The following is a 27,104-nucleotide window of genomic DNA, read 5'->3' on the forward strand; positions in this document are numbered from 1 at the left end:
TTTGTCATTTGGTGCAGAGGAAAGAGCATCAACCCAATTGACTGCTCTCCCACACATATTCTATACCTGACCCATTTATTGGATTCAGGTCTAGTGTTCAATTCCATTAAAGTCCACCTAGCGGCACTTTCTGCATACACCACTTCCCAACTCAAAGTGTCGTGGAGGAAGATCCCTGTTATAAAGGCCTTCATGGAGGGAGTAAAGAGAATACACTCCCCGATAGCTGACCCATCTCCCGGATGGGACCTTAACGTGGTACTTACCAAACTCATGGGCTCACCATTTGAACCCATGCACAAAGGATCTCTTAAAGACCTCACTCTTAAGACTGCTTTTCTAATAGCGATCACCTCCATCAGGAGAGTAAGTGAACTACAGGCTCTTTCTGACCCCTTTGTTACAATTCACAAAGATAAAGTGGTTCTACGCACTCACCCAAGGTTTGCTCCAAAATTAATCTCAAAATTCCACGTAAACCAGTCTATAGAACTACCAGCGTTCTTTCAAAATCCTTCCAACTTGGGAGAAAGGACTCTGCACACACTAGATGTCCGCAGGGCGGTCATGTTCTACATGGAAAGAACCAGACCACTGAGGAAGACTAATCAGTTCTTCGTCTCGGTGGCAGCAGGAAGAGAAGGGGATGCAGTTTCAAAGTCCACTATTTCTAGATGGATTGTTCAATGCATCACTCTCTGCTATACTCTTGCTAAGAGAGAACTGCCCTTTAGGCCAAGAGCACATTCTACTCGAGGCACGGGGGCGTCCATAGCATTCATTGCAAATGTTCCCCTTGAGTCCATCTGCAAAGCGGCTACCTGGAGTTCTGTGCACACCTTTACAAAACACTACTGTCTAGATGCACACTCTAGATCTGACTCCCAGGTGGGACAGGCAGTATTAAGACATCTTTTCTCTACTGTTCCTTCTCATAACTCACCGCCAACTCCGGGTACTGCTCGCTAGTCTATGCACAGCATGTGATTCTAAGCAGATTAACAAACATCAGAAGACAATGCATTACTTACCGTAAAAGCATTTCTGATGGTTGTATCTGCTTAGATTCACATGCGCCCACCCTTCCTCCCCGCTTGGATGGAAGGAACATAGACATCCTTTTCTATATTTCTCTCTTTTCTGTACTCACTCACGTCTAGAAGGCTCCCTCAGGGCAGAAAAATACAAACAGAGGGACCTCGACGCGTGAGGGATTGTGGGTACAACACACGTCACTATAGGGATAGTGTTACAGACACGCCTTGTCGACGTCCCCTTTTCGACTACGAAAAACAAAATGCAATACTCCGCAGTGACCACTGAATGTCGGACCTATGCACAGCATGTGAATCTAAGCAGATACAACCATCAGAAATGCTTTTACGGTAAGTAATGCATTGTCATATATTTGCATTACGTGAGGTAGTAGTGTGGTTGGTGGAGCATAGAGAATGAGACCCGCCATTGTACGCGGCGGTAATGGCATATAAGGGCTGTAGATATGTACACATGACTGGCGCATTTGCCCGCGTCTTGTCACACGAGCCTTATGTATAGTTGCATTCGTCCTCCCCTGCCCTCTAGCAGCATTAGTTCAGTTATGGCGCGGGACCGCGGGGTGTACGGTTTTCAATGATACATATAGAGAATAATCCCCCGGAATGCTTTTTATCATTTGCACACCCCTGCAGGGGTGTGGGTCCTTCATTGCTGGTGTCATGTAAACATGCGTTTCTTACAATAATTACACAATTTTACAGGTTTCTTTAGTAGAAGTAGTTTTATGGAAAGGATACACGTATTACAAGTAGGTTTTGACATTCGTATTTGGGTATTTTTCTGCTTTCATCGGATGACCATTCTACAGTTCTCCCCATCACCCAGGCCTCGCTGACCGGGTCATGCTGGGAGCAGTGATACACTGTGGACGGTGAAATGTTACAGTGTTAGTATCTTATGCTAGCTCATGTCCGTTTTGTTTGTGGGAACGGGCTCACAGCGGATCTGCCAGGGTGCTACGGCGACAGGGATAATTGAAACTCTCCGAGAGTGGGGGCCGCGCTACAGTGCGCTGAGCTCACACCATCTTTGATAGACGAAATGGTTTCTGGGCCTAGCTAAATTCAATACGTGTGGGCAATGTCTTCAGCAGGTGAACCCTCCACCACCTGGGCCCGGGTGGTCTGAGGGGACGCCCAATGAGCCATGGCCCTCACCTGGAGAGGGGATGTAGGTAAGGGGGGGTCTTTTGGACCACTCCTCCCCTACAGCGGTAACGGTGATTGTGCACACTAGACATGACGCAAACATTTTAAAAATATATGTGCTACCACCAGCTTTAGGCAGATATAACAGTAACCAAAAATCCCAAGTGCAAAAAGATAGGATGATGCAAAAGATAAAAAGGGAAACCTAGTTTCCCTGTACTGATATAGTCTGAAGGACTGATCAGTTTCACCATAACAAATTAGGCAGGGTATGTGAAGCTGAAGGGTTTACTTCCCTCAAAGTCAGAACAGGCTCAAAAACAAAAGATTGGGGGTCAGTAGAAACTATTGAGAAAAAGTTGCCAAAAGAGAAATCTTTCGTAATAGCAACCAGTTTCCGCCATGATAGTTTGTTGTTCCTGCATGGGAGTTTAATTTAGTTATGACCTGTGTCATGGGCGCTCCATTTGAGCCCTAGCGTTCCTTTTAATTGAGGTTGCTCAACCTTGAAGTGAACTTTCTGATAGCCATCACTTCCATGGAAGGGTGACTGTGCACCAGGCATTATCTGTTAAACCTGCCCACATAGTGTGTTCCGATTGGAAGGCGACTTTGAGACCTTCCTTCCTCCCCAATGTGGACTTTAATTTCTCTCAGAAGATCTATGTCCCTGTTTTCTTTCCTCTGCCAAACCCTTCCAAGATAGAGAAGCGATTCCATCAGCTGGGCCTGGAGCCGGGGCTTCCCTTTGTGGATATGTTTCAAGCAGCCACGTATGCCTCACTGCAGGCACACATTTGTTCAACATTACTGATTGGACTCCTTGTAAGACACAGACCAGAAGGTAAGCCACAACTTATTATGTTGCTACAGGAACCCGCAAGTGGTGACGGAACTCAATTCACAGAGGTCCCTGTCGCTTTTCTGTACATTGCTTCCAAAGAGTTAATGAAGTTGAATACATTGATAATTTTAATGAAAAATATATACTTTTATTCACATTTCATTGTGATGCACAATCCCATCATATGGCGCAAACTCAAATCTATCATCTCAACTTTAAATATACAGTACATTTTGATTTGAGGAATTTGTAGCGCAATCTAAACGGACCTAACCGTATAATGGCGCAGATAGTAGTACTTACTCAGGAAGGCTAGGACAAAGTCTATTCGTAAGTATATTTAAAAGCAAGATGGAGCTCCAATTATTATACAATGGTCAAGTTTTATTTGAACAAGAAGGTCTTTAAGGCCTTCCGTAAATTTAGCAGGGTGTCTGAATTCTGTATTTCCCTGGGTAGACTGTTCCAAAGTCTGGGACCATACACCGAGAATCTTCTGTCCCCTCTAGAAACAAATGTAGATTGGGGGGGGGGGTGGTTAACAGTGCTTGGTCGCTTGAGCGAAGGGGTCTTGATGGTTGATAGTATCTAAACATATCCTTGAGATAGTCTGGTGCCATATTATTTAGACATTTAAAAATCAGGCAGGCTATTTTGAATTTTATGCAGTCTTCAACTGATAGCCAATGGAGTTGACGGCGGAAAAATTAAACCTGGGCTGTTTTTTTGAGCCCATAGATCAGTCTGACCGCTGCGTTCTGCGCCCTTTGCAGTCTGCTGATTTGTTTTTTCGGAATGCCCACCAGTTGACTATTGCAGTAGTCCAGGTGAGCATTCGTAAGTGCACCCACTACTTGAGGTTACTCTTCCTGTGGAATGTAGGGAAGTGTTTGTCGTAGGAGCCACAAGGAATAAAAAATAGCTTTTACTTTGGCTCTAGCCTGGCTTTCGCTACCCAGATTGGCTTGCCAAATACAGCCGAGGTTTTCCACCTTTGTGGAGAATGTAAGTTCCACTCCTAATAGCTTGGGAAGAGGTTGAGTTTTTATAGTAGTCATGAGGTGTTACGGACCAAACAAAATGAATTCTGTCTTGGAAGCATTCAGTTGCAGTTGATTAGAGGCCTGCATTCTCCGATTTTAATAATGGTTTCTTTAACCTTATTGATTGTGATGAAAATCTGAGTGTCATCGGCGTAAGACTGGAAACTGATTCCATGACGTCTCAGGATTTCCATAACTAATCGAAGGTACAGGTTGAACAAAAGAGGCGACAGTGAGGAACCCTGTGGGACCCCACAATCCACACTATATTGAATAATATTGAAGCTGACTCTTTGCATCCGACACAAATGTGCCCCCCTCCACCCACAAAAGCAGCACCAGTCGGAGATGGTGCTTGCTATTACAGAACAATAACAGTATATAAGACAAGACAACTGTTACTAAGTTATATACAAGTAATTTTTTTACTAACACCAGAATACATTCTTAGTTTAGATATCAATGTAAGCCTAGCGCACCTTAATCTAACGTGTTGTTATTTACAAACAACCAGATTGTGCACTCAATTCACATAAATCCAAAGGAGTAAAATTGCAAATCTTTCATTTAGATGCAAACCCAAGTTTTGGCTATATAGGCCTAGTTCTTTTCTCTACCCAGCCTTCTTCAGGGCATATCAGATTTCATTCGAGGTGATATGTTAACATGTCCACAGAAATGTCTGCGATACTTCAAATTTCAGTGGCTGAGGTAATTTCCCCTTGGGATATTTTTGTCATTACAAATCAGACCAGGTAACCTCTCCACGGCGCTCTCTAGCCTACCGAGCCAGCCAAGTCTTCTCTTGTATGTGCATATTCCCAGCGCCTCCATTTCTAATCCCATGGGTATGGTGGTACAGTACTCTGTTCTAGTGATTTCCCTTGAGAAATCCCAAGTTGATATCTTTAGAGACGCCGAATTTGCATTCTAAACGCAAAGCTGGAACCTTGACGCATCACACGTTATGACCACACAATGTCGGTCCACGGCCATATTCACTCTTTGTCAGGGCAGGATACTCAATTCAGTTGAGCAGTGCTCCAGAGTTTTCTGGTTTACCTGGTGTCTTTGTTCTCTTCCCTCCTGCAGGTCTAAGTACTGCTATGGGAGTCTATCATAGATGAGGAATCCATGGGAGGAAGGAATCCATTAGAACAGCAAACTACTTACCTTTCAGTAATGTTCTTTCTGACGGATGGTCTTCCCACAGATTCCTTATCGCCCTCCCAGTTTCCTCCCCACCCCCATTGACGGTTACCCTGTACACCTCACCGATCCTGCTGTCCTTCCGTAACTGAGTGCTAGTGGAAAAGCCAGAACTGAAGTCGTGGGGCGTGGCGGCTGCATATATACTGGCTTCTGGTGCGAGGTGCTTAGTAGAGCAGATGTGGAGTTGCTGTCCATCCCATGGGGGCAAATGTTTCAGAAGGCAGCTGGTGCTGGAGAGTGAATATCATAGATGAGGAATCTGTGGGAGGAAAGTTGAGGCAAAGGGGCATGTGAAGGGCTATGGGGAAGATATTGAAGGAGAGATAAATGTCTGCAGGTGGAAGGGTAATGGGTGAAGAAAAGGAATGCTTGAAGTGCACAATATAACACATTTGGAGGACTCTACATCCTTGGTATCTATTAGCCCATTAAAATGCACTAGATATTTTTGGTTTCATTCCAGGGGGGCTCATTCATAGTAAAGTGGGCACCCGTCCTTCAACCCATTGCACACCTTATCCACGCCAACTATAGGGGAAATTGACAAACATCAAAACAGAAAATGCTGAGGAGTGTTGCATTGCACAGGAACATGTGCATTACATGCCCACAGAGCTTTTGTTCAAAAGGTAGCTTTCTGTTTTTTAAAAACGTTTTTATTGACACTTGGCATATGCGAAACAACATCTACATATATTGAATAGTGGAGCATGACAAAACGTAATACAATCATACAGTTTACATTAGTATACCCCTGGAGTATTATGGTGGGTTATGTTGGATGTTCAGTTCACAACAAGGGGTCTTCCTGGGCTAGAAACATACTGAGGTCAGACCATATGTCCTTTGGGCAGCTGGCATTTGGCAGCAGGGTGATGTACAGTTCCTCCATATCGTTTGCCCAGACAACGTCACTCATCCACATCTCTTTCGTGGGAGGTTGTTTGTGTCCATCTCATAAGAATATCCCTCTTGGCCAGCAGCAGTCCCATGTTTGGGAATCTACGCTGAACTACACCCAGCCCGCCAGTATAGCCAAGTATACAGTCACAGGCTGACAGAGCCAGCAGGTGCCCTAATACATCAGACAGGGTCTTTTTAACAGCATCCCAATATTCATAAAGCTTTTGGCAGGACCATAGCATGTTCAGGAAATTTGCATTTTCATCCCTACACCTGGGGCACATGCTTAGCTTGTCGGTCCAAAACAGGTTCAGCCTTAATGGGGAAGGAGGGGGTAATATAATCTATTTAAAATCTTGAAATGGATGAGTCTGAACTTAGAATTCAACAATACTCCCTTCATTAGTGAGCATAGTGCCCTCCAATGTGTCAGTGAACTCTACTTGAAGATCCCTACCCCATCGGGAGCGTATAGTTCTAGTAGTACATGCATTCATAGATTGCGCCAATTTGTATAACACACATACTTTTCTTAACTGCAGATCTTTGTAAGATATGACAGACAGAGATGTGTTGGCAGCTCGTCCGGGAAAGTAGGCCATTGCATCTGAAATGCAGCTCGCATGTGCATATAATACAGCGGCTGTAACCGACCATCCACCACTGCTGACTTCAGTATCCCCCAGTCCACAAAACGACCCTCTACATATAAATCACTGGCTGAGTGGTTGCCCTCTGCACTCCAGTCTTTACGATACTGCCGTCCATGGTGGGAGGAAGCAATTGAAATCCCCATAGAGGGAGAAGCTTGTCGTATACTGGGGCCTGTACAACCCTAGCGTTCAGCTTCTTCCATGCTCTCCAGGTTGCCCCTATAGGGTCAAGTTGATGTATTGCCTGATAATCACCTCCGACTAACAGTGACGCTAAAGAAATGGGTCCAGCATGCACCCTCTCTAGGCGGGTATACGGGAGGGTAGAATGTGTTTTTGGACGACTGTGTAATACAGTTCAAAGTCGGTGCATTGAAATCACCCTTCCCATAGGGTCTGGCCAGATGTGACCACTTCAAACGTGCCATGCCTCCCGCCCAGATGAAAGAGATGCAGTCCACAGTGATGTCATGAAACAGCGCACGGCCAGGCCATAGCGGGGTGTTGTGGAACATGTAGAGTAATTTTAGCAATACCACCATTTTGATTAGGGATAACCTCCCTGCTAGCGACATCGGTATCTTTTTCCATCTTTCAAGCTTGGGCCTTAGGTCCTCCATGTACACCCCATAGTTCAATTCTCGAGTGAGATCAGATGTCCGCGATATCACTATACCCAGGTATCGCATAGATTGTGCAGCCCATTTTAACCCCATAGTATGCGTGGGCTCTATCATACTGGTTGTCGGGAGGGGAATATTTCTGATTTATTGTTTAGGTGCCCCAAACCCCACCACTGTGTTGAGTACTCCAGCTAAGTTACTGTCGGGATCCCTAATATACAATAGAATGTTGTCTCCATATAGTGATATAACTTCTGCCTTCCTCCCTATCCTTATACCTGCACAGCTATGCTCAGCTCGTATCCTGTCTGCCAGTGGTTCAATAACTAGCACAAATATTAATGAGGACAGTGGGCACCCCTGTCTGGTTCCCCCACCTAACTGCAAGAGTGGAGAGTCGCAGCCATTAGGGTGTACTCCAGCATAGGGACGTACGTAAATCAGTTTCACCCAGGAGATGTATCTAGGCCCAAACCTGTAGTTGGACAGCACCTGGAATCGGAACGGCCTGACAGTGTCGAATGTCTTTTGCATGTCCACTGAGAACGCCACTGCCTGTAGATCGGGTGGCATCTGGGCTATAACGTTATACAGACGTCGGAGGCTCGGCGCTGTCAACTGGCGAGGTATAAATCCTGCCTGGTCAGGATGAACCATATGGGGCATGTAGGGGGATAAACGCGACACCAGTACCTTGGCAAAAATGTTGGCATCTGTGTTTATGAGAAAACGGTCTGTAAGACCCACATTCCTCCAGTGCCTTGTCAGGCTTGAGTAGGAGTATAACTATGGCTTTACGTACCGTATCCGGCAATACTCCCTCCCTGAGTGCCTCGTCTCAGATGCAGTAAGTGCAGGGATAGCAAGCCGGAATATTCATTGTAAAACTATGCTCCGAGCTGGGGCCTTTCCCCGGGGCAAATCTACTATGGCTGACTGGATTTCTTCAAGTGTTCATTACCTCAAGTGCGTCACGGGTATCACGGAACAGTAGGGTGTTGGGTAAGCCCATTCAGATACCGCTCAGTGTTGCTCTCAGTGGCACTCCCCTTAGGTTGGTATAGGGCCCAATAGAAGTCATAAGAAAACGTTGTTTATGTCTGTGTTGGTGTATGCTATTGATCCATCATCAGGCTCTCGGGCATAGGGTATATGGGCACTCCCTGATGCCGACTTAACTAAGCAAGCCAGAGTCCGGCCCGGTCTGTCCGCTTCCCCATACCTCCTGGCCATTAGTGGTCTGTCCATGAACCTCAACACCCTCTGTGCCATGTACCTATATGCCTCGAATGCTTTTTTAATCTCGTGGTGTAGGCCCAGAGTTGGGGATAGCCCACGTTGCTGCTGCAGTGCCCCCAGCTCAGCCTCTTTCCTAGCCAGATCTCTCCTTAAACACTTAAGGACTCCAAATTCAGCTGACGAGGCTACTCCCCGGACATACACCTTAAATGTCTGCCACAGAGTCGCCACCGATGAGGCAGACCCCACATTGTTATCGAAAAAGCATGCCACCTGGTCTCACAAATACAGCAAGAATGCCATGTCCAGAAGTGCAGCCGATTTGAATCGCCACGCGGGCGGGGTCGACCCCCTTCGTCAGGAGATATAATGTTAAAAGTACCAGGGAGTGATCTGCGAGGGTGCAGGATAGTATTGAACACTGCACAACTGTGTTAAGCAAGGGGGCAGTTACCAACCACATACCGAGTACATATTGTGCACAGAGGAGTAAAACAAGTACTTCCTATCCTCGTCATGCAGTGTCCACTAGACATCTAGGAGGCCCTGTGTCTGCATACCACGCAGTATTACCTGAGCTTCCTTGGATAGTGATCGAGATGAGGTGCCAGAGCGATCAGCGTCGCATCCAGTATAGTGTTAATGTCACCCCCAACACAATCTGTGCCAAAGAGTATGAGGCGCAAAGCTCAAACTCAAACTTGCTATAAAAGGCTGGGTCATCGACGTTGGGGCCATATACATTAAGCAAGAAGATTTCCTTCCTGTGTAGGATTCCATGGAACAGAACATATCTACCATCAGCGTCTACTTTGGTGTCTAGGTGTGTAAAGGGCAGAGTGCGGTGTCAGAATAAGCGCGCCTCTAGCGTTAGTGGAATTGGTAGTATAGTAGCACTGGGGTCCCCAGCTTGGTGCAAGGCCAAGAGCTTGTCGGTGTAAGGCATGCGTTTCCTGCTGGAACAGGATATGTGTGCCCTTCCTATTAGCATATGCTACGAATTTGGGGGGCTTAATCGGATTACCCCACCCCCTGACATTCCAACTGAGAAACAAGACCTTCTGGGTCATCCCCACCGTTTAAACCAGCAGTGTACGAACGATCCCCTCCAACCTGGGCAACTAAATATATACAGTCTGTGCTCCATCCCAAGCTTCGCCAAGTGTAATTTTAACAAACCCAACATTGAATCCCCCCTCTCCCTCCCTCACTGTGGCAGTGCCGCCGCCCCCCGTACCCCCCCAACATTAACCAACCCTGAACAGTACATTTACACTCGCTAGGGGCACTGCTATTATCGCTCGGAGAGGGCAGGCCATCCACAATGCATATTAGCCCGAATCAAAAAGCTTAGCCGATCATTAAAAGCATTACTATGGCCCTGTATCACGCAATATCAGGATTACATAGAATTCAAGTGGGAGTAAAGCCCCCTGGTCGGGAGCCACACACGGGTATATGTGTCTCTATAAAGGATACCGCCTCAGCCGGGACAGTGAAGAAGTACATCTTATTTTTGTGCTGAAACTTGAGACGCGCCGAGAACAGCATAGCATAGTAGATATTTCTTTCCTGCAGTAGTTTCTTTACACTGGCAAATGTGCAGTGTTCCTGCTGGACCGCTACTGTGAAGTCCAGGTAGATCTGGATGATATGAGACTCATACCAGAGTTCCTTCAGTTCTGTGGCCCGTCGCAGGATCTGGTCTCTCCCTGTAGTGCATGACTCGGGTGATGATGGGCCGGGGGTAATCTCCAAGCTTAGGCTTGGCTGTTAATGCCCGGTGGGCATGCTTGACTGTGAAATGTGGGGGATAGCCCTCTGTCACCCAGGAGTGATCTGAGTAATTCTTCTACCGCTATTTTCAAGTGGCCTCCTCCGTTAGTCCTATAATGCGCAAATTGTTCCATCAGGACCTTAATTCTAAATCATTGCACATCCTTCACCGATTTCTGGTCTTTCACCAAAGATGCCACGGTAGTCTGCAGAGTAGTGATGTCATCTTCTGCTGTGCGAATTCTGCATTTAGCCTCCATTATCCTCAGTGTTTCCTTCTCGACCTGGGCCCGTATGAAGGGGACAGTTGTAGTGATGCCATCAAGCTTGTTAACTGCGCCAAACCCCTTTGAACCACGAGTATGCAACAAATACTTGATACTATGACAATCATTGCTGAGAGACTGGAGACAGGTGCTGCAGCAATCGCTGCAGCGCCCCCTTTCTGAGGCCTTGGGGGTGGCCGTCGTGAAGCGGTCCATACTGCCTCTCTTCTTGTTCCTGGCCCCTTTCGTCATGTTCAGTACTTCTCTGCGCTGTGTCAGGGGAGGATCTCTAGAGCCTCAGCCCCGGCCGTGCGTGGTCGTGGCACCAGATTGCCAGTGGCAACTTCGATAGTTCAGTCGCAGCCCCACAGTGCTCCAGTTCACGTCTGCATGCTGCCAGAGTGCAAGTATCAAGGCAGCGCAGCAACAATCATCACCAGTTCCAGCAAGCTTACGGTCACTACAATGATGTCCAGGTTCCCCATACACTGCAAAAGGAAGATGCCATCTGTGGGCTGATCGCCACTCTGAAGGGTGCTAACGTGCATTGTTAATAATTCTCAGAAGCAGGGAAGGGGGCACTGGTAAATCAGGAGCAGCGTGCCAGTATCATCTGCTTATGCCATGAAAGCCCATAGTACTCTGCATAGGGACATTATGTTCAGTGTCTGCCAGCTTTCATTACTGGCCGCAATATAGTATTGCCCAGTGAGGTAGTTACAGGTCCTTCTCCCTCACTCCATGCCAGGCCCTGTCCCTTTCTGCACGCACACTGGCCCGGACTCCATCCCGAGCCCTCCTACACGTACACAGGGCCGCCAGATTTCCAGCAGAATTTCAGTGCTGTTGCGCACTCACTGCCTGTATGTGTCCCGCAGTCCCTGCTCTCCAGTCAGCAGCGTCGTCACGTTGGTTATAGTGTAGTGGCGGCACGTGAGCAGGCAACCAGTCTCGGAGCCCCGGTCTACGGGCCTGCAGTGCTCTGAGGGCGGTCTGCCACTTTCCGTAAGATGACCGATGAGTACTACCTCAGAGCCCCTCACCTCACAGTGGCCGGGTGCCCAATCTGCCCGCAGCCCACCACTGCAGGGGATCTCCTCGCCGCTTTGTGGGTTTCCAGCCCAGTCCGCGCCCAGTCCGCTTCCAGTGCCCTCGACGGCCACCAGGTCGCATACGGCTCTGTTTTATCTCCTGCAGCCCTGGACAGTGTCCATTCCGCGGCTGGCGAACAGGACTTCGTTCATGGGATTCTGTGGTCGTACAGGAGCAGTTGTTGGACATGGGCTCAGCTCACAAAGCCTGTCCTTTACATGGCTGTATATGGAGATGGGCTTGGCAGGTGTCCGAGCTGCCCCCCGCTCCGCACGGATTAGAAAGCTAACGTAAGCACAAAATCAATCCCGACCATGGTTTCTCCAGCATGCGGTCTGGCATGGATTCACATGCTCATGAATATTCCCCATTGTCAGACGGGGAATCCTCGGTAAAAAAGAAAAACCAGTTTCACTTTCACTTTAAAACTATATTTCTCCTCCAAACCAATCACTGTGCTCTGGGTCCTAATGCCCCCATCCAATAACAGTTCTCTCCTTAAGCTCCACCCCTGGTGACCATCTTCAGATTTGGTAAGCATGTAAAGTGGCAGTATGAACCAAAAGAGCCACAGAGGGGAAGGTTTGCATGGGAATTCATGCCAGACTCATGTTGGAGAACAATAGTTACAGGTAAGTAACTTAAACCTTCTCCAGCATGGGGTCTGGCATGGATTCACATGCTCATGAATAACGATTACACAGCAGTACATATACACAACCCTGGGAGGTGGCAAAGCTAAACAGAAGCAATAAACGCTCACCTCTGAAACAGACTCTCCTCAGAAAACTGGTTGCATAGCACCGCTTGCCGACTTGGGACTCCTCCCTGGAATCCCTATCGACGTAGTAGGACCTCATGAAGGTGTGCATGGACCTCCACGTAGCAGCCCTGCAAATGTGGAGCAGGAGCACACCAGAGGGAAATGCTGTTGTTGCTGCGATGGCTCTGGTGGTGTGGGCTCTCGGCCGGCCTGGCAGTGGCCTGCTAACCATTCAACGACAGTGCATGATGCAGCTGGAAAGCCACCTGGAGACGAGGACTTTTTTGAGATTCCCATTTTTCTTTCACTGAAGATTCCCAGCCTGACAGGGAATATTCATGTCATGTGAATCCATGCCAGACCCATCATGGAGAACAATAGTTACAGGTAAGTAACTTGAACCTTCTGATAGTTTATCTCAAGCATAAACAACAGTGTAAAACCTCATAATCTGTAAAGGCTAAAGGTTTTATCTTTGGGTGTCCTGTCTTTCTATCAAGTGGCTTGTAATAGTAGGCAATGGCGCAGTGCTCTAAGTGGGATGCATGGCCTTAAACTAAGTCGGGAGACTCTATCCTATAATATCCCAGGAATTCCAGGATATCTGACGGTGGGAACGGGAATGTCGTTTGATGGTATGCCGCCAGATTTGCAGGCGGGATACCACCAAACACCTAATGACCCCAGTGGCCAGTTTATGGAAGCATTGAGAGGGCCAATAATGATTTGTTATTTATATAATCGCTGTTCATAGAACATACATTTATCATGCCAACCGAAGTTGGTACTCCTTTATCGACCTTGGAAGAATGAAAGGCTTGAGTTGGCCATGCCGGGATTCAAACCTGCAGATCACAGATAGATCGCAGCAGCAACTGCTCAACACGCTGAGCTATCTTACCCGCTGATGTGACCCATGTCTTTACAGTTTTGTTCACTGGTTGCTGGTACGATAGTTGAGAGGGAGGCCATTAGAAAAGATGGGCTGTTTGGGATCAATGCAGTATGACGGCTGTCAAATGTGATTTGTCACTATCTCTGCTGAAAACCTTCAGAGGTCTAGAGTTGGTACCGAGTTTGCTTGCTCTGACTGTTGCAACTGTTTGTGAAGTTAATGGCAGAGCACGAGAATTTGTAACTCACGAGAATCTCGTGAGACTGGGCCAATCGCCTTCTTTTGTGCTTGTGTAGACAATTGCAGACTATTTTACAGTGGGGTTGAATGGTAAAGCTAAGAGCAGTAATGGAAGAACACCATAGTCCAGATAGGGATATATTTAGGGAAATATGTCAGCCCAAACAAGAAAACACACATGACTTTCAATTTTTTGGGCAATTTCTGTACTGAAATCAACCAGTATAAATAACATGATGTAGCACTCACAAACTGTTCAACAATGTCAGTGTTGGAAGTTTCAATCTTGGAATCCATTATATAGTCAAAATATATATTGGTTTTTTGGTAGGACAAGAGTGGAAAGGATGTAGCAACCACGAGATCGGCCACTAATAATGAAGTGAAAGCAAAGGGCCCAGAAAAGGTATGAATCAAAAGTATAAAACATAAATTAGAACTGGTAATGCTCTTTTTGTTTTGTTGTTGTTTGTAAGCACTTCTGTTATCTCACAGAAATCACAAAAGCTATGCACAGGCAGGTTTGTCTCACCCATGAAATGTGCAGCATGGAGGGCCTACCGGGAGAATGGCGGATTCACGCTAGAGAGCGTTTATGATTCTTGAAAGGGTGCATGCTAGGATGTGCCTTTTCCTGCAGATGTTTTCCTTGCACCTGGTCTCTCCCATCGCAGGCCAGGCATAGGGGAGAGCACAGTGGGGAAGAGGAGCCTTATCAGGCTGCTCTCTGGATTTCTTTGACCCGGATAAAAACTCATGCAATGCACGCACTTTTCTTACATTTTCACCTTGAATCACTGAAAATGAATTCGTGCTGATGGGCCTTTATGGTCCATTGCTGCCATCCATATGAGTGCTGGGGACCTGGATCATATTGGATGTCGGGTATGTGCCAGGCACTTAACATGCATGATGAGGATGGCTGCAGGTCCCTTGCACTAACAGCGAGTCCTTGCTTGTGCACAAAAGTGCAAAGTGCTCTTAATGAATCAAGGGACTTGTATGAAGAGATTTGGGAGCAGAATGCAAGGAGCACTTGGCTTTCCTCAGATTCCATTCCTGCATCTTAAGTGGAGTCTATTTTGATGTGTCGCAAGCCAATTGCCATGTTTTTGTAAAAAACAAGAAACAATACTACTCTTTAGGATTTCCCAGCCTGTCCAGGGACGACCAAGACTTTGATGTTGGTGCATAACAGGGGAGGAATGTGTGGAAGATGACAGGCGCATCTTTGTGTACCGTCTTGGACCGCCCAAGACAAAGTAAGTTATTGGAGTGCAGGCAAAATGGCGCCTGCGACAAGTGTTGGTGAGTGGATGCTGATCTGCTGTGAGTGCCGTGCTCTAGCTCGGATGGGAAAACAGTGCGCAAGGACAGTGGCACAAACAATGAATGGCTGTGGTGGAACTGAGACTGTAGGCCAAGTGCCAATTGTGAGGGTGTGGTGAGGAAGAGGGGCTACAATAACACCTAGTGGCAAAGAGGAGAGGAGACCCCACCTGTCACTTTGACCGTACAGAGAATCCTGCTGTGTGACGAGAATGTCAGCCTTGCTGGTTACTGTGAGGAGGCACAAAGACCCTTTGGTGTAGAAGAAGCCCAGATGTGTGGCCATAAGTAGACTATCATCCAAGGGGTGGTTGAGCCGAGGTCTCTTAATGCCTTTATATGAAGGGTTTGATAGTCCAGTAGGTGTTACAGTGCACTGAAGTTGAGCGATAGTGAATGGTGTTGCTCTCACTTTGTCTAACTGGAGGATTGACAGTCCCTGCAGTTGAAGAGGGTAGTCCCTATGAGATGGGATCTGAAGGAGTGCACTATACTGCACAGAACCTGTATCCTCGACACACAATCATGATGTGGAGGTTTTTACAAAAGCGATTCCTAATGAGGTATGAGTTGCTGCTGAGGTGACTGTTGACTTCAAAGGCCCTCATTAGTGGGGAGCAGTTACTGGCCGAGTTCCTGGGTGTATTACAAGTGGCTGTTATCTTTCTGGGTTCCGCTGTTGGAGGTCTGTCAGGAAAGATTGTTTGTTTTTGCTTTTCCCTCAATATATATCAATGGGCACCCTACCTTTTGCTATTGTTTTGATCCTTTCCTAACTTTTGGATGTAAGTGAACCCTTTTTGCTCCACTTATCTTGCTTAGGTCATCTGTTTTTGGGGCACTGATTAGTCCCTAGGGCTCGGTTCTCTATAGTATAAATCCCTGTTTCTTTATCTTCACACATCTCTTTTGAAGTGTGGTAGAGATACTTTGTGTCTCTATAACCTTGTTTTTGGTAACATTGTGGTTACTTGCATGATGTGTTCTGGAGGGGCTGATGGCAGCGGATACATTTGCAGTGTTTTCTTTTCTATAGTCTTGCACACTTTACTGCTTAATGCCAATTAGAGTACCATATACCCTAAAATGGCTGTGCCTCAGAATTGTAGTTTGACCTTCTTCCTGTCCTGAAGTGGGTGGATTTTCCATACATTGTAAGCCCTTTCTGGTGGAAGTTCCATTTTTGCCAGAAACATGGAGGTCTATGTGTGTGAATCCTAATGTTGGGGGGGGCTGCGTCTGTCTGGACCCAGTCCACATTTGTGTCAGAATGTGTCTGTTGCTGGGAAGATGCAGTAGCCAAGGCTATCTCAAATTGGACAGCCCCTGCCATTGTTTAAATGGTGTAGTAGATCCTTGCTATTGGTGGACTGGGGCAACTCTAGCCCAGATTCTGGATTAGAGAGGGAATCCTGCAGCCATTATTCAGTTCATCATTTGAGCACAGACCCCTACGAAGTTGAGCAGCTCGCTGAAGCCCGGGACATCATCACTGGAAGCTTGCAGGCAGAATTTTATTGACTTGCCCGGCAAAGCCCTGTCTCTGCAGATCTTCTGAAGACCTTCATCAGTGCCTTGTTTGGTTGGAACATTCAGTCCTGACTTTTACTCGAAGATCCAGTCAATGGAAGCGCTCTAAACAGTCCCGGAAACCTTCTTTGGGCTAGCCAGACATCGTCCTGGGCTACTTCTCTGCAATGGTCGCCACCCCGAGTTGAACCTTGGGACTCTGCAGATTCCCAGCTTGTGGAACAAGACACATTTCCCTGACGTTGCAGGTCTCTACCATGAAAAGGGGCCTTGCAAGACCAATTTCTTTGTTTCTGCCCTGAGGGTCACCTCCTGCCATGTTCTTCCAGTTGCCATTGCTGTACCCTGCTTGCATCGTGTCCTGGGACCCCTCTGAGTGGGTTGCCGGAGTGGTGGTGAAGTAGTCGGTGTGTCCCAAGAGTTCTGCTGTACATTGTCCAGAAAGAACAGCTCCAACGGAGCATGAAACGCAAATTAGTCGACCCAAAAACCCAATGCATGACGTGTCCTCTGCACTCAAGGTTTCAGGCCTTCCTCCATTGGGATCAAGGCACGAATTTAGAAGGCCCCTCAATTTCAGGAACTCCTACGGGGGTCCCTGAGTGAATCTGATTACAGGGAGTGAGCACAAATGTACCTGTTTTGCCCCCACCCCCATGTCTAGTTAGGGTTGCATGAGCGAAACTGCTTAGCCCCATCTCTTTCTTGCCTTACCTAGAACGGTGGTATTCTGGCCTGATTATCCTCACCTGAGGTAATTGGATTGGACTTTGCTCATGTTTTTACTTAAGCAATAGAAATCACTTGGGGCCTTACCTATGGGCCCCGGGGCATTACCTGAGTCGGTAATGCCCCCGACGTGAGGGTTCTATTGCTATTAGTACCCTGGCCCGCATTATTTGTGTGACCGGGGCACTAAAAGCATTTTTCTGTCCCGAAACCAAGTGTTCCCAGCGCGTCAGTTCCCGAAAAAGGATCAAAAAGAAGGTAAGTGGGGTTGGGAGGGCGGGAGTGGGATGGAGGAAGAGGGTGGGGGGACGTACCTGCATCCCCGGCAGGGGACGAGGGAAGCCCCCAGCCGTGTGGAGGTGCAGAGCCGAGTCTCCACACGGCTGGAGGCTTCCCGGGGACGCAGGACCAAGAAGGTAAGTTGTGGCGGGGGGGCAGGTGGGAAGGAGGGAAGGGAATTACATTTTTTTTAAAAAATTACCCGAGTCCCCGGGGGAGGGGGGGCGAAGGCAGCCTCTCAGCCACGGTGAAGCTCGGAGCAGGGATGGCCCCGCTTCGAGCCTCATCATTTGCTGAGGGGTTGCCACGCCCCCCGCCGGGGAGAAAGGCCGTGGAATCCTGACGGAGGGATTCCCAGCTAGGTAGGGACCTGGAGAGAGCCAATCAGAATGCTTGTTGCATTCAGATTGTCTCTCACCGGGTACTAAGATTTAGACCCCAAAAAAAATAACAAATGCTGGGCGCCAGATATGGCTTTATGTAACAGTGTGGCCTTCACCAACCGATCTATAAACCTTTCATTGATAATTTTCCCTGTTACCGACAAGTGGACTACTATAAGGCATGGCACTGCAGTTAAAGGTTGTTACATCAAGTCTGTTGTCACATTATCTATTACAAAAATCAAGATTCAGTGCAGACCAACATATCATGTTATGTAGGTTGTGTTAAATCTAATTAGGATTGCGGGGGTGAGGAGAGCATCTTCATTTTTATTTATTGTGGAGTAGAATGCGATAAAGTACCCTAACCATACGTTGTTTGATTTGTTTACTTTTTGTAAGAGGCTTTAAAGAAAATTCTTGTCGGTATAATTTTAGCGATTAACTTTCATCTTTTCAAATACCCTTGCCTCTTTGTGTATGAAGGATGCAGGGTATTTCTATAATAAATCTTTGGTAACTGATGAAGACAGATACTATGTTCCTCCCATGTTGACACAATGTAGCTACATGCTAGGAATAGTCTTTTATTTCACTGAGCATCACAGATGGAAATGGTGTACAAAGTTTACGTAAACCAGTGTAAAGGAAATTTCAGTGGATAACACAACCAATATTTGAAAGAGCAGTTGGGAGTAGGTGGTTTAGCATTGCAAGACTATTCCAGGAATTGCAATGAACATTAGACATAAGTCCAGGAAGTGCTCAAGATGCACCGTGTACATGTAACCTTGAGAGAGCATTGCGTGGGGGATTGTGGAAATAGAGTGGGAGACATCTTTATGTAAGGTTTTTTTTTTTATTTGATGGCTTTTATTAAGATGCTCAAGCAAGTGTCAGACTATAGATTGTGGTATAGGGCATTCTATTAGATCTGCACAAACGGGTCTAATCCTTCAACCTGAAAGTTGAGACAGGGAAGGATGTGCATCAGGACATCAGCATTGTAAGGCGTTGTTTGTAATGAAATGGGGCGCACAGGGGTGTAAACATGATCTTCGGGATCCTTTGAGCTAAATTGTATAAAGGGAGAAAATGGGAGGGCCAAAGAGAGCCTTATGGGAAACCCATTTGTACTAGGCTGTAGGCAGAGCTAGAGGACTGCTGCAATACTGGGTAGAGTAGTTCAGTGGGATAGTATAGTTCGGAGAGTGCTGCTTCAATGATGCCAAAATCTGACACCATTGTCAGCAATAGATCCTTATAAACACTGGGAAAGGGGCAAAGAGGTTGCGAGAATAAGGATGAGGGAATAATAGCAGGAGTCTGTGTGGGAGTAGTGTGTTTGCGGGGAGGGGGGAGCTGGTGGGGATAGTCTTTCAGCAGTGAACAGGACAAGCCCTTTTTGAGCAGAGCGTCTCTCCTTTCTTAAATGGATCAGTGAAATGAAGATTGGGATGAGTGGCTGAAATGTGAAGTGTATAGAGGGGGGGTGTGTGTGTGTCAGTCAGGAGGAAGTATATATTTTTAATTTTCCTTTCCACTGTGAAAGTCACCTCTCAGAGCTTTCTGCATTTGCTCTATTCGTTGGCGGCAGCCTTCATTGTAGTGGCAGGCCTCAACATGTTTGCTCCCCTTTGGTGAATGTTAATTCACTCATGGCGAATAAGAAATGGCATGCTGTGTGCATGTGGTGATTTGGCATTCATGTGAAGGAGTTGGTGACTTTTATGCTTGACTATTAGCTCCATTCATAGTGTTTAGCATGCAACACTTTATGGTGCCCCGAGGTGTTCTTAACAGGAGCCTCTGCTGTAAATCAATACTCTGTTCAATGGGTAGGCATTGTTTCTATCAGAGGTTGATTGTATATGGTTGTGGTCATAAAGGGTCATGGCTATTGTGAAAAGGGCTATAATTGCCAAACATACATATAACCTCTGTGTGAACGATGTGAATTCAGGCTTGAATGCCAGACTCCCAAGGAGGAGTTGAATGAGGCAGCCCCCGCTGATTGTGTGGCCTCTAGAAGGACTGAATGGATGCAACCATGTGGCTGTGGTGTGGAAACCTATGTTCCCTTCCTAGCACTTTAGTTCTTAAAAGAAGAGTCCTGAAGCTCGGAGGATTACTCTAACCTGAGCACTGATTATGAAGAGCCCCATTGTGAAGAGCACCAGTCTAAGTTGCTTCCGATGACAAAGCTCTGTGTTGTTTCAAGGCAGTCACGTCCCATTCCCTTGATCTGCCCCTCCTGACACCAGCTGCATCATTCCTCCACTCCAGCAGTTCCTTGTTTTCTTTGGTATACCTGCAACTCAAGAGCCCCTTGATTCCTCGTTAATATCATATTGGTCCTTTCACTAACATTGGAGGACTGCATTATCAGAACCAGTGTCCCATTTAGTAAATCAAAAGCCATCCTATGGGAGACTGAATCCCTGTTGATTGAGTATAATTCTTAATTATGCAAAGGGTACCCTCTGATAAACTTGGTACCATAAGGTCTTGCTGACAATGGACCTTGTGGTGATTAATGCTACATGACAGGATAATGAACTAGGAATGCCCATCTCTACATTTTTGATTTTCTGAACCTAAATTATTTACCTGTAACCTTCAGTCACACCTTACTTTAAAATATACAGAACATTTTCATAGGTATATTGCGCTCATCCCACTACACACTTGGACTTAGCCTTGTTTCCTGACAACTGCTACCATTAGGCTGGTTCAAGGGAAGTTGAATTTGTATAGACTGTACAAAGTGTTTCAATGTATTTCCAGCCACTCATTCTCTCCACTTGCCAGTCCTTTGACATAATCCAATGCATATTGTGTCCAACAGGTTTTTATGATCGCAGATAGCTGCAGCCAATTCTTTTTCGTGATGGCAGTAATTTACATGTATTGGACCAAGTTCTGGACATTTGGAAAATATGTAATCTTGTCACATGATAACTAGGTTTCTGATGTTTGTTAATCTGCTTAGAATCACATGCTGTGCATAGGTCCGACATCCAGTGGTCACTGCGGAGTATTGCATTTTGTTTTTCTTAGTCGAAAAGGGATGTCGACAAGGCGTGTCTGAAATACTATCCCTATAGTGACGTGCGTTGTACCCACAATCCCTCACGCGTCGAGGTCCCTCAGAGTGTTTTTTTCCACCCAGCTACTGGTCGCCTTTACGCGGAGCTCCTCGAGAGACATTGCAGATTCCATCTCCTCGACCTTTGGTCGTTTTCCTATTTAATATAGAACATATCGATCCCTCCCTTGACGCAGTGTGAAGCTGTCTCCGCCGAGCAAGATCTTCGACGGAGGGGACGAGCAGAGGAGATCCTTCGGCATTGCCGAACACGTGGCCTGGCCTCGCAGGCCAAATACAGTAGGGAGAGGGGGGTCGTGGGACATCTCTGGTTCTTTTCTGAGAATGCCTTTCCTTTTCCCCTTCATTTCCCATGTGGTCGTTATCACGATTTATTGCCTCGGCTATGGAGAGGACACCCTTTAGGTTTTGCCCACTTTGCAAGGGCAAGTTTACTTGGAAGGACAAGCATTCACGGTGTAACCGCTGCTTGCCCCTCGATCACAAAGAGGAGGGTTGCACGGCTTGTCGGCTTCTGAAGCCAAAGACTCTAAAAGACCGTAGAAGAGGTGGGCGGCCTACGCTATGTCTAGGCCGATCCTTCACCCGCCGCTGCTACCACCGACCGTGACGAGGAACGTGATAACACGACCTCCGCTACGGAAGTCGTACACCCCTCTAAAGAGCGCTCGCGCTCTTCGTCGTCTGTCCCCGGCCCCGACGGGCTCGGCTTACGCCCTGCTTATGGGGATGAACACCCCGGCGACACTGACGCACACGATACCACACATAAGCACACAACCCATAGCTCTTCTTCGTCAAAGACGAAGAAAGCATCAGCGCCCAAGGAGACGCAGGTTCCACCGGCGGCCTCCTCGGACCGTTCAGGTTCGAAGCCCCTCTCGCAACTGCAGCCGCGACCAGCGACTGGGCTTTCGGCAAATAAGGGCGCCGCCCCCAAACCATCGGCCGGCGCGCACTAGCAGAGAGCGCACGCCGCCGTAGAACGATCGACACCCGTAACGTCGAAACCACAGCCCTCCGCTGACAAACGAGTCACAGAGAGCTTGTCGAGGATCGTTGTAGCCAACGCCCAGAAGCGTACGCCGAAAGACACGTCGAGCGCTGCGCAGAGGTCGAAAGACACGCCGAAAAAGCCCGAAGAAAGACAGGGACTACCCCCTTCAGTCGGGGGGACCCCCAGCACACCGGAAGGCTTTTCGGAAGGCGACGGGACACTTTCCTCGACGTTATGGGAGAGGTCGAGCCGTTTTCAGCTAGCTGACACTAATTTTCCCCCGCTAGACCGCTCAGGGGTTCCCCATGAAACCATGGAAAGGCTCCATCTCTGCATGGAGAGAATGGAGAGGTTTATGAAGACCCAGAACCCTCCCACTCCCAAGAGAACAAGAGAAGGGCCTCAGGAGGACCCCAGGGCCAAATATCCGAGACTAGTCAATCCCCAGCAGGACACAGCCTCAGACTTCCATAATGTGTATGACCTCACTGGTGAGGAACAATACTTGGAGGAGGAGGATGAATTTGTGGACGATGAAGAGGGACAGAACCAGGAGGAAGGTCTGGAAGACAGCCCAGACATGGTAGGAGAAGGCTTCGGAGAAAATCCAGAAGAAGGACCTTCTCATCCCTGGGCAATCCCCATCAGTATATTCGGACACTGATGTCCTGAACCTAAATCCTCCTGACAATTCACCTGTTAGAAACACGTCTCCCATTGACGATCAGCCCACATTCAATGCCCTGTTGCGCAGAGCAGCAGCACATTTCGAACTGGACACTGGGGAGATCTCTCCTGAAATAGACTTTGTGGAAAGAGTAATTAAGGAGAAACCCCCAGTCAGCCAGACCATTCCCCTCCTCGCTTCAGTGAAAAGAAGAATCATCCCTTCGCTATCCACACGCACTAATCAGAGGAGTTAATCCAAGAATTGAAAAACTTTTCACTCCTTCACCCTCAGACCCGCTGTACATCAGGGGACATTCCATTCCGGATTCCCTTGTAGTAACCAATACAAGGAAGAGGGCACGGGTGCCACTGTCCACCAGTGAGGCACCACCTGACAAGGAGGGCAAGAGTTTATATGCCCTTGCAAAGAGAGTCACATCCTCGGCTGCCTTTTCGGCAAGAATTGCGAACAACAATTCTTTGCTAGCTAGCGACGCGGACGCGCAGTGGGCCAAACTGCGCAAAGACGCCGAAGAAGCGCCGGAACCACTACGTATACGCCTGCTATCAACTATTGGCGAAGGAACCCAGGTCAACCAGAGTATTGTAAAGAACTCTCTGGATGCTGCAGAGACAGCGGGACGTTCCCTGGTTCAGGGAATACTCCTAAAACGCCATGTATGGCTGCGCAACTCAGGGTTCAAACCGGAGACACAGGCGTCTTTAATAAATAAACATGTTGAAGACTCAAACCTCTTTGGGAAAGCGGTGGATGAGGCTCTGGAGATGGCTAAAAAAAGAGTTTGATACTATCAAAACTCTTGACCAGATCTCTAAACCCACTACCAGACGCGGCTATGGCAACAAACGCTTTTTTCGTGGCCAACGCCAACAGCAGAATCAGCAGCAACAGTACCCTGCCACCAATTACCAGACCAATAGTGGGCAGTACAGCCAAAGAGGCCAGCGCCGGGGCAAAGGGAGAGGTCGGGGGTCCACCCCCAGAGGCTCCCAAGCCCCCAGCAACACCAAGTGACGCGAAGATTCGCGTCCCCTCCCATGCAACACCGGTCGTGGGCCGGATAACATCCTTTCTTCCAGCATGGGAGGGAATAACGTCAGACCGCTGGGTACTTTCCACCGTAGCCAACGGATACTGCATTGAATTCAACAGTTCCCCAACCTACAGACCCCCGAGGGGACGACGCATGACACCGGAACACCTTGCCATCCTTCTCCAAGAAGTACAACAACTGCTGGAAAAATGAGCCATAGAGGTCGTGCCTCTATCTCAGGTAACGGAAGGTATTTATTCAGTGTACTTCCTTGTACCCAAAAAGGATCTAACCATGCGCCCTGTATTAGATCTGCGCCCAGCGAACAATTTTATCAAACCCCAGAAGTTTCGTATGGTGACCTTACAGGAAGTGATCCCACTGCTATCACAGGGAGATTACATGACAACATTGGACATGAAAGATGCATACTTTCATATTTTAATGTTGCCAGCGCACAGAAGATACCTCCGGTTCATGATAGAGGGCAAACACTACCAGTTCAGAGTGCTACCCTTCGGCATAGCATCAGCACCAAGGGTATTCACGAAGGTACTGGCAGTGGCAGCGACCCACCTGCGCAGGTTGTCCATCCCAGTTTACCCTTACCTCGACGACTGGCTCATAACAGGGGATTCTTACGAAACATGCTTCTCCAATACCCAAAAGACTGTAGACCTTTTGTTCCAGTTGGGCTTCTCCATCAACGAAAAGAAGTCCAGCCTAGACCCCAGCCAAGTCAAACAATTCCTAGGGGCTCTAATTCAAACAAAGGACGGCCTCGTCTTCCCCTCCAACGAGAGGGTCCAAAACATGCTGTTTCAGATCCCTCAATATGTGACCGGTCGAGAGGTGACGGTACGCAAACCAATGCGTTTGCTAGGCATGATGGCGTCGTGTATTTATTTGGTACCTCACGCGCGCCTGCGCATGCGCCCTATGCAAGAGTGGCTCAACAGCCAGTGGTGTCAGGCCAGCGGACTATGGGACGATCTAGTGGTGGTCTCGCAGGCCTTGGTTCTCTCGCTACGGTGGTGGACAAAGGAAAACCTGGAAAGAGGGAAACCCTTTGCCACACCCGCGGCGGAGGCCACTCTAGCCACAGACGCATCCCTCACAGGATGGGGGGCTCACCTATCCCATCAGACTGCTCACGGAGTGTGGACTCCGAACGTAGCATCCAAGCACATAAATCTACTGGAGCTACTAGCTGTGTTCAAGGCGCTAAAAGCCTTCCAGGAACACCTACAGGGCAAGACTGTGTTGGTCCTTACAGACAGCACCACAGCCATGTACTACATCAACAAGCAGGGGGGGACCCACTCTCCAGGACTGTCCAAACTGGCCCAAAATATATGGAAGTGGGCTCTCAAACAAAACATGTTCCTACTGTCACAACATGTACCAGGGGAACGCAATCTGCTGGCAGACAAACTCAGCAGAGATTTCCCCCTGCCCGAAGAGTACGAATGGCGACTGCACGAAGACATCGTCTTCGACGTCTTCACACAATGGGGATTCCAAGAAATAGACCTATTTGCAACCCTGGAGAACTCGCAATGCCTAAGTTACGCCTCCAGGTACCCCCAGAACCAATCCAAGGGGAACGGTCTGTCGATGCAATGGTCAGGGAAATTTGTTTACGCTTTTCCCCCCGACTCCCCTTCTCAACAAGGTGGTGCACAAGATGCACCAGGAACAAGTGACCATGATACTGGTGGCCCCAATGTGGGCCCGACAGCCATGGTTCGCTCACTTAATGGAGATGTCTCTATCTCCCCCAATGAAACTCCCCTGCCCGTACAACATGCGGTCACAAGACAAGGGCAGGACCCTGCACCCATGCCCCCAGAACATGAACCTAGCAGTTTGGCTCCTGAGATCATAGAATTCGGACATCTACAGCTCCCGCAGAGATGCATGGACATCCTCAGGGAAGCCAGAAAACCTAACACTCGCCACTGCTATTCTAGCAAGTGGAAGAGATTTGTCATCTGGTGCAGAGGAAAAAGCATCAACCCGATTGACTGCTCTCCCACACATATTGTTCTATACCTGACCCACTTATTGGATTCAGGTCTAGTGTTCAATTCCATTAAAGTCCACCTAGCGGCACTTTCTGCATACACCACTTCCCAACTCAAGGTGTCGTGGTGGAAGATCCCTGTTATAAAGGCCTTCATGGAAGGAGTAAAGAGAATACACCCCCCCGATAGCTGACCCAGCTCCCGGATGGGACCTTAACGTGGTACTTACCAGACTCATGGGCTCACCATTCGAACCCATGCACAAAGCATCTCTTAAAGACCTCACTCTGAAGACTGCTTTTTTAATAGCTATCACCTCCATCAGGAGAATAAGTGAACTACAGGCTCTTTCTGTTCTAGACCCCTTCGTTACAGTTCCAGAGATAAGGTGGTTCTACGCACGCACCCAAGGTTTGCTCCGAAATTCATATCGAAATTCCACGTAAACCAGTCTATAGAACCGCCAACGTTCTTTCAAAATCCTTCCAATCTGTGCACACCTTTACAAAACACTACTGTCTAGATGCACACTCGAGATCTGACTCCCAGGTGGGACAGGCAGTATTAAGACATCTTTTCTCTACTGTTCCTTCTCATAACCCACCGCCAACTCCGGGTAATGCTCGCTAGTCTATGCACAGCATGTGATTCTAAGCAGATTAACAAACATCAGAAGACAATGCATTACTTACCGTAAAAGCATTTCTGATGGTTGTATCTGCTTAGATTCACATGCGCCCACCCTTCCTCCCCGCTCGGATGGAAGAAACATAGACTTCCTTTTATATCTCTCTTTTCTGTACTCACTCACGTCTAGAAGGCTCCCTCAGGGCAGAAAAATACAAACAGAGGGACCTCGACGCGTGAGGGATTGTGGGTACAACGCACGTCACTATAGGGATAGTATTTCAGACACGCCTTGTCGACGTCCCTTTTCGACTACGAAAAGCAAAATGCAATACTCCGCAGTGACCACTGGATGTCGGACCTATGCACAGCATGTGAATCTAAGCAGATACAACCATCAGAAATGCTTTTACGGTAAGTAATGCATTGTCTTACTAGTATCAAACTGAGGAAAATTGGGCATTTCCAGCAAAATGCAGTGGGGAAGATAGGCTTATGGAAATGGTATCAGATTAATGGTGAAGTAATTTCTTTGTGGCTTATGGTTTAAACTATAAGCAATAAAAAAAAAAGTACGCCAATAAGTAGAGAATCATACTGACTGTTCATATCTA

General features: G+C 47.7%; 1 protein-coding gene across 13 annotated transcripts in view; it reads left to right on the plus strand.

The window, feature by feature from the left end:
• The window catches only part of CAST (calpastatin), a 757,786-nt gene that overhangs the window by 710,630 nt on the left and 20,052 nt on the right, over nucleotides 1-27,104 (plus strand). For 8 of the 13 annotated variants that reach the window (XM_069627659.1, XM_069627656.1, XM_069627657.1 and 5 more), the window contains one exon: nucleotides 14,088-14,162. The exons of the other annotated variants lie outside the window; for them this stretch is intronic. In XM_069627659.1, coding sequence (XP_069483760.1) covers nucleotides 14,088-14,162 — 75 coding nt within the window. The remainder of the gene's footprint in view (nucleotides 1-14,087; nucleotides 14,163-27,104) is intronic. 13 annotated transcript variants of the gene reach the window in all.

Source organism: Ambystoma mexicanum, chromosome 6p (assembly GCF_040938575.1).
Source record: "Ambystoma mexicanum isolate Mex_15411 chromosome 6p, UKY_AmexF1_1, whole genome shotgun sequence".
NCBI classification, from domain to species: domain Eukaryota; kingdom Metazoa; phylum Chordata; class Amphibia; order Caudata; family Ambystomatidae; genus Ambystoma; species Ambystoma mexicanum.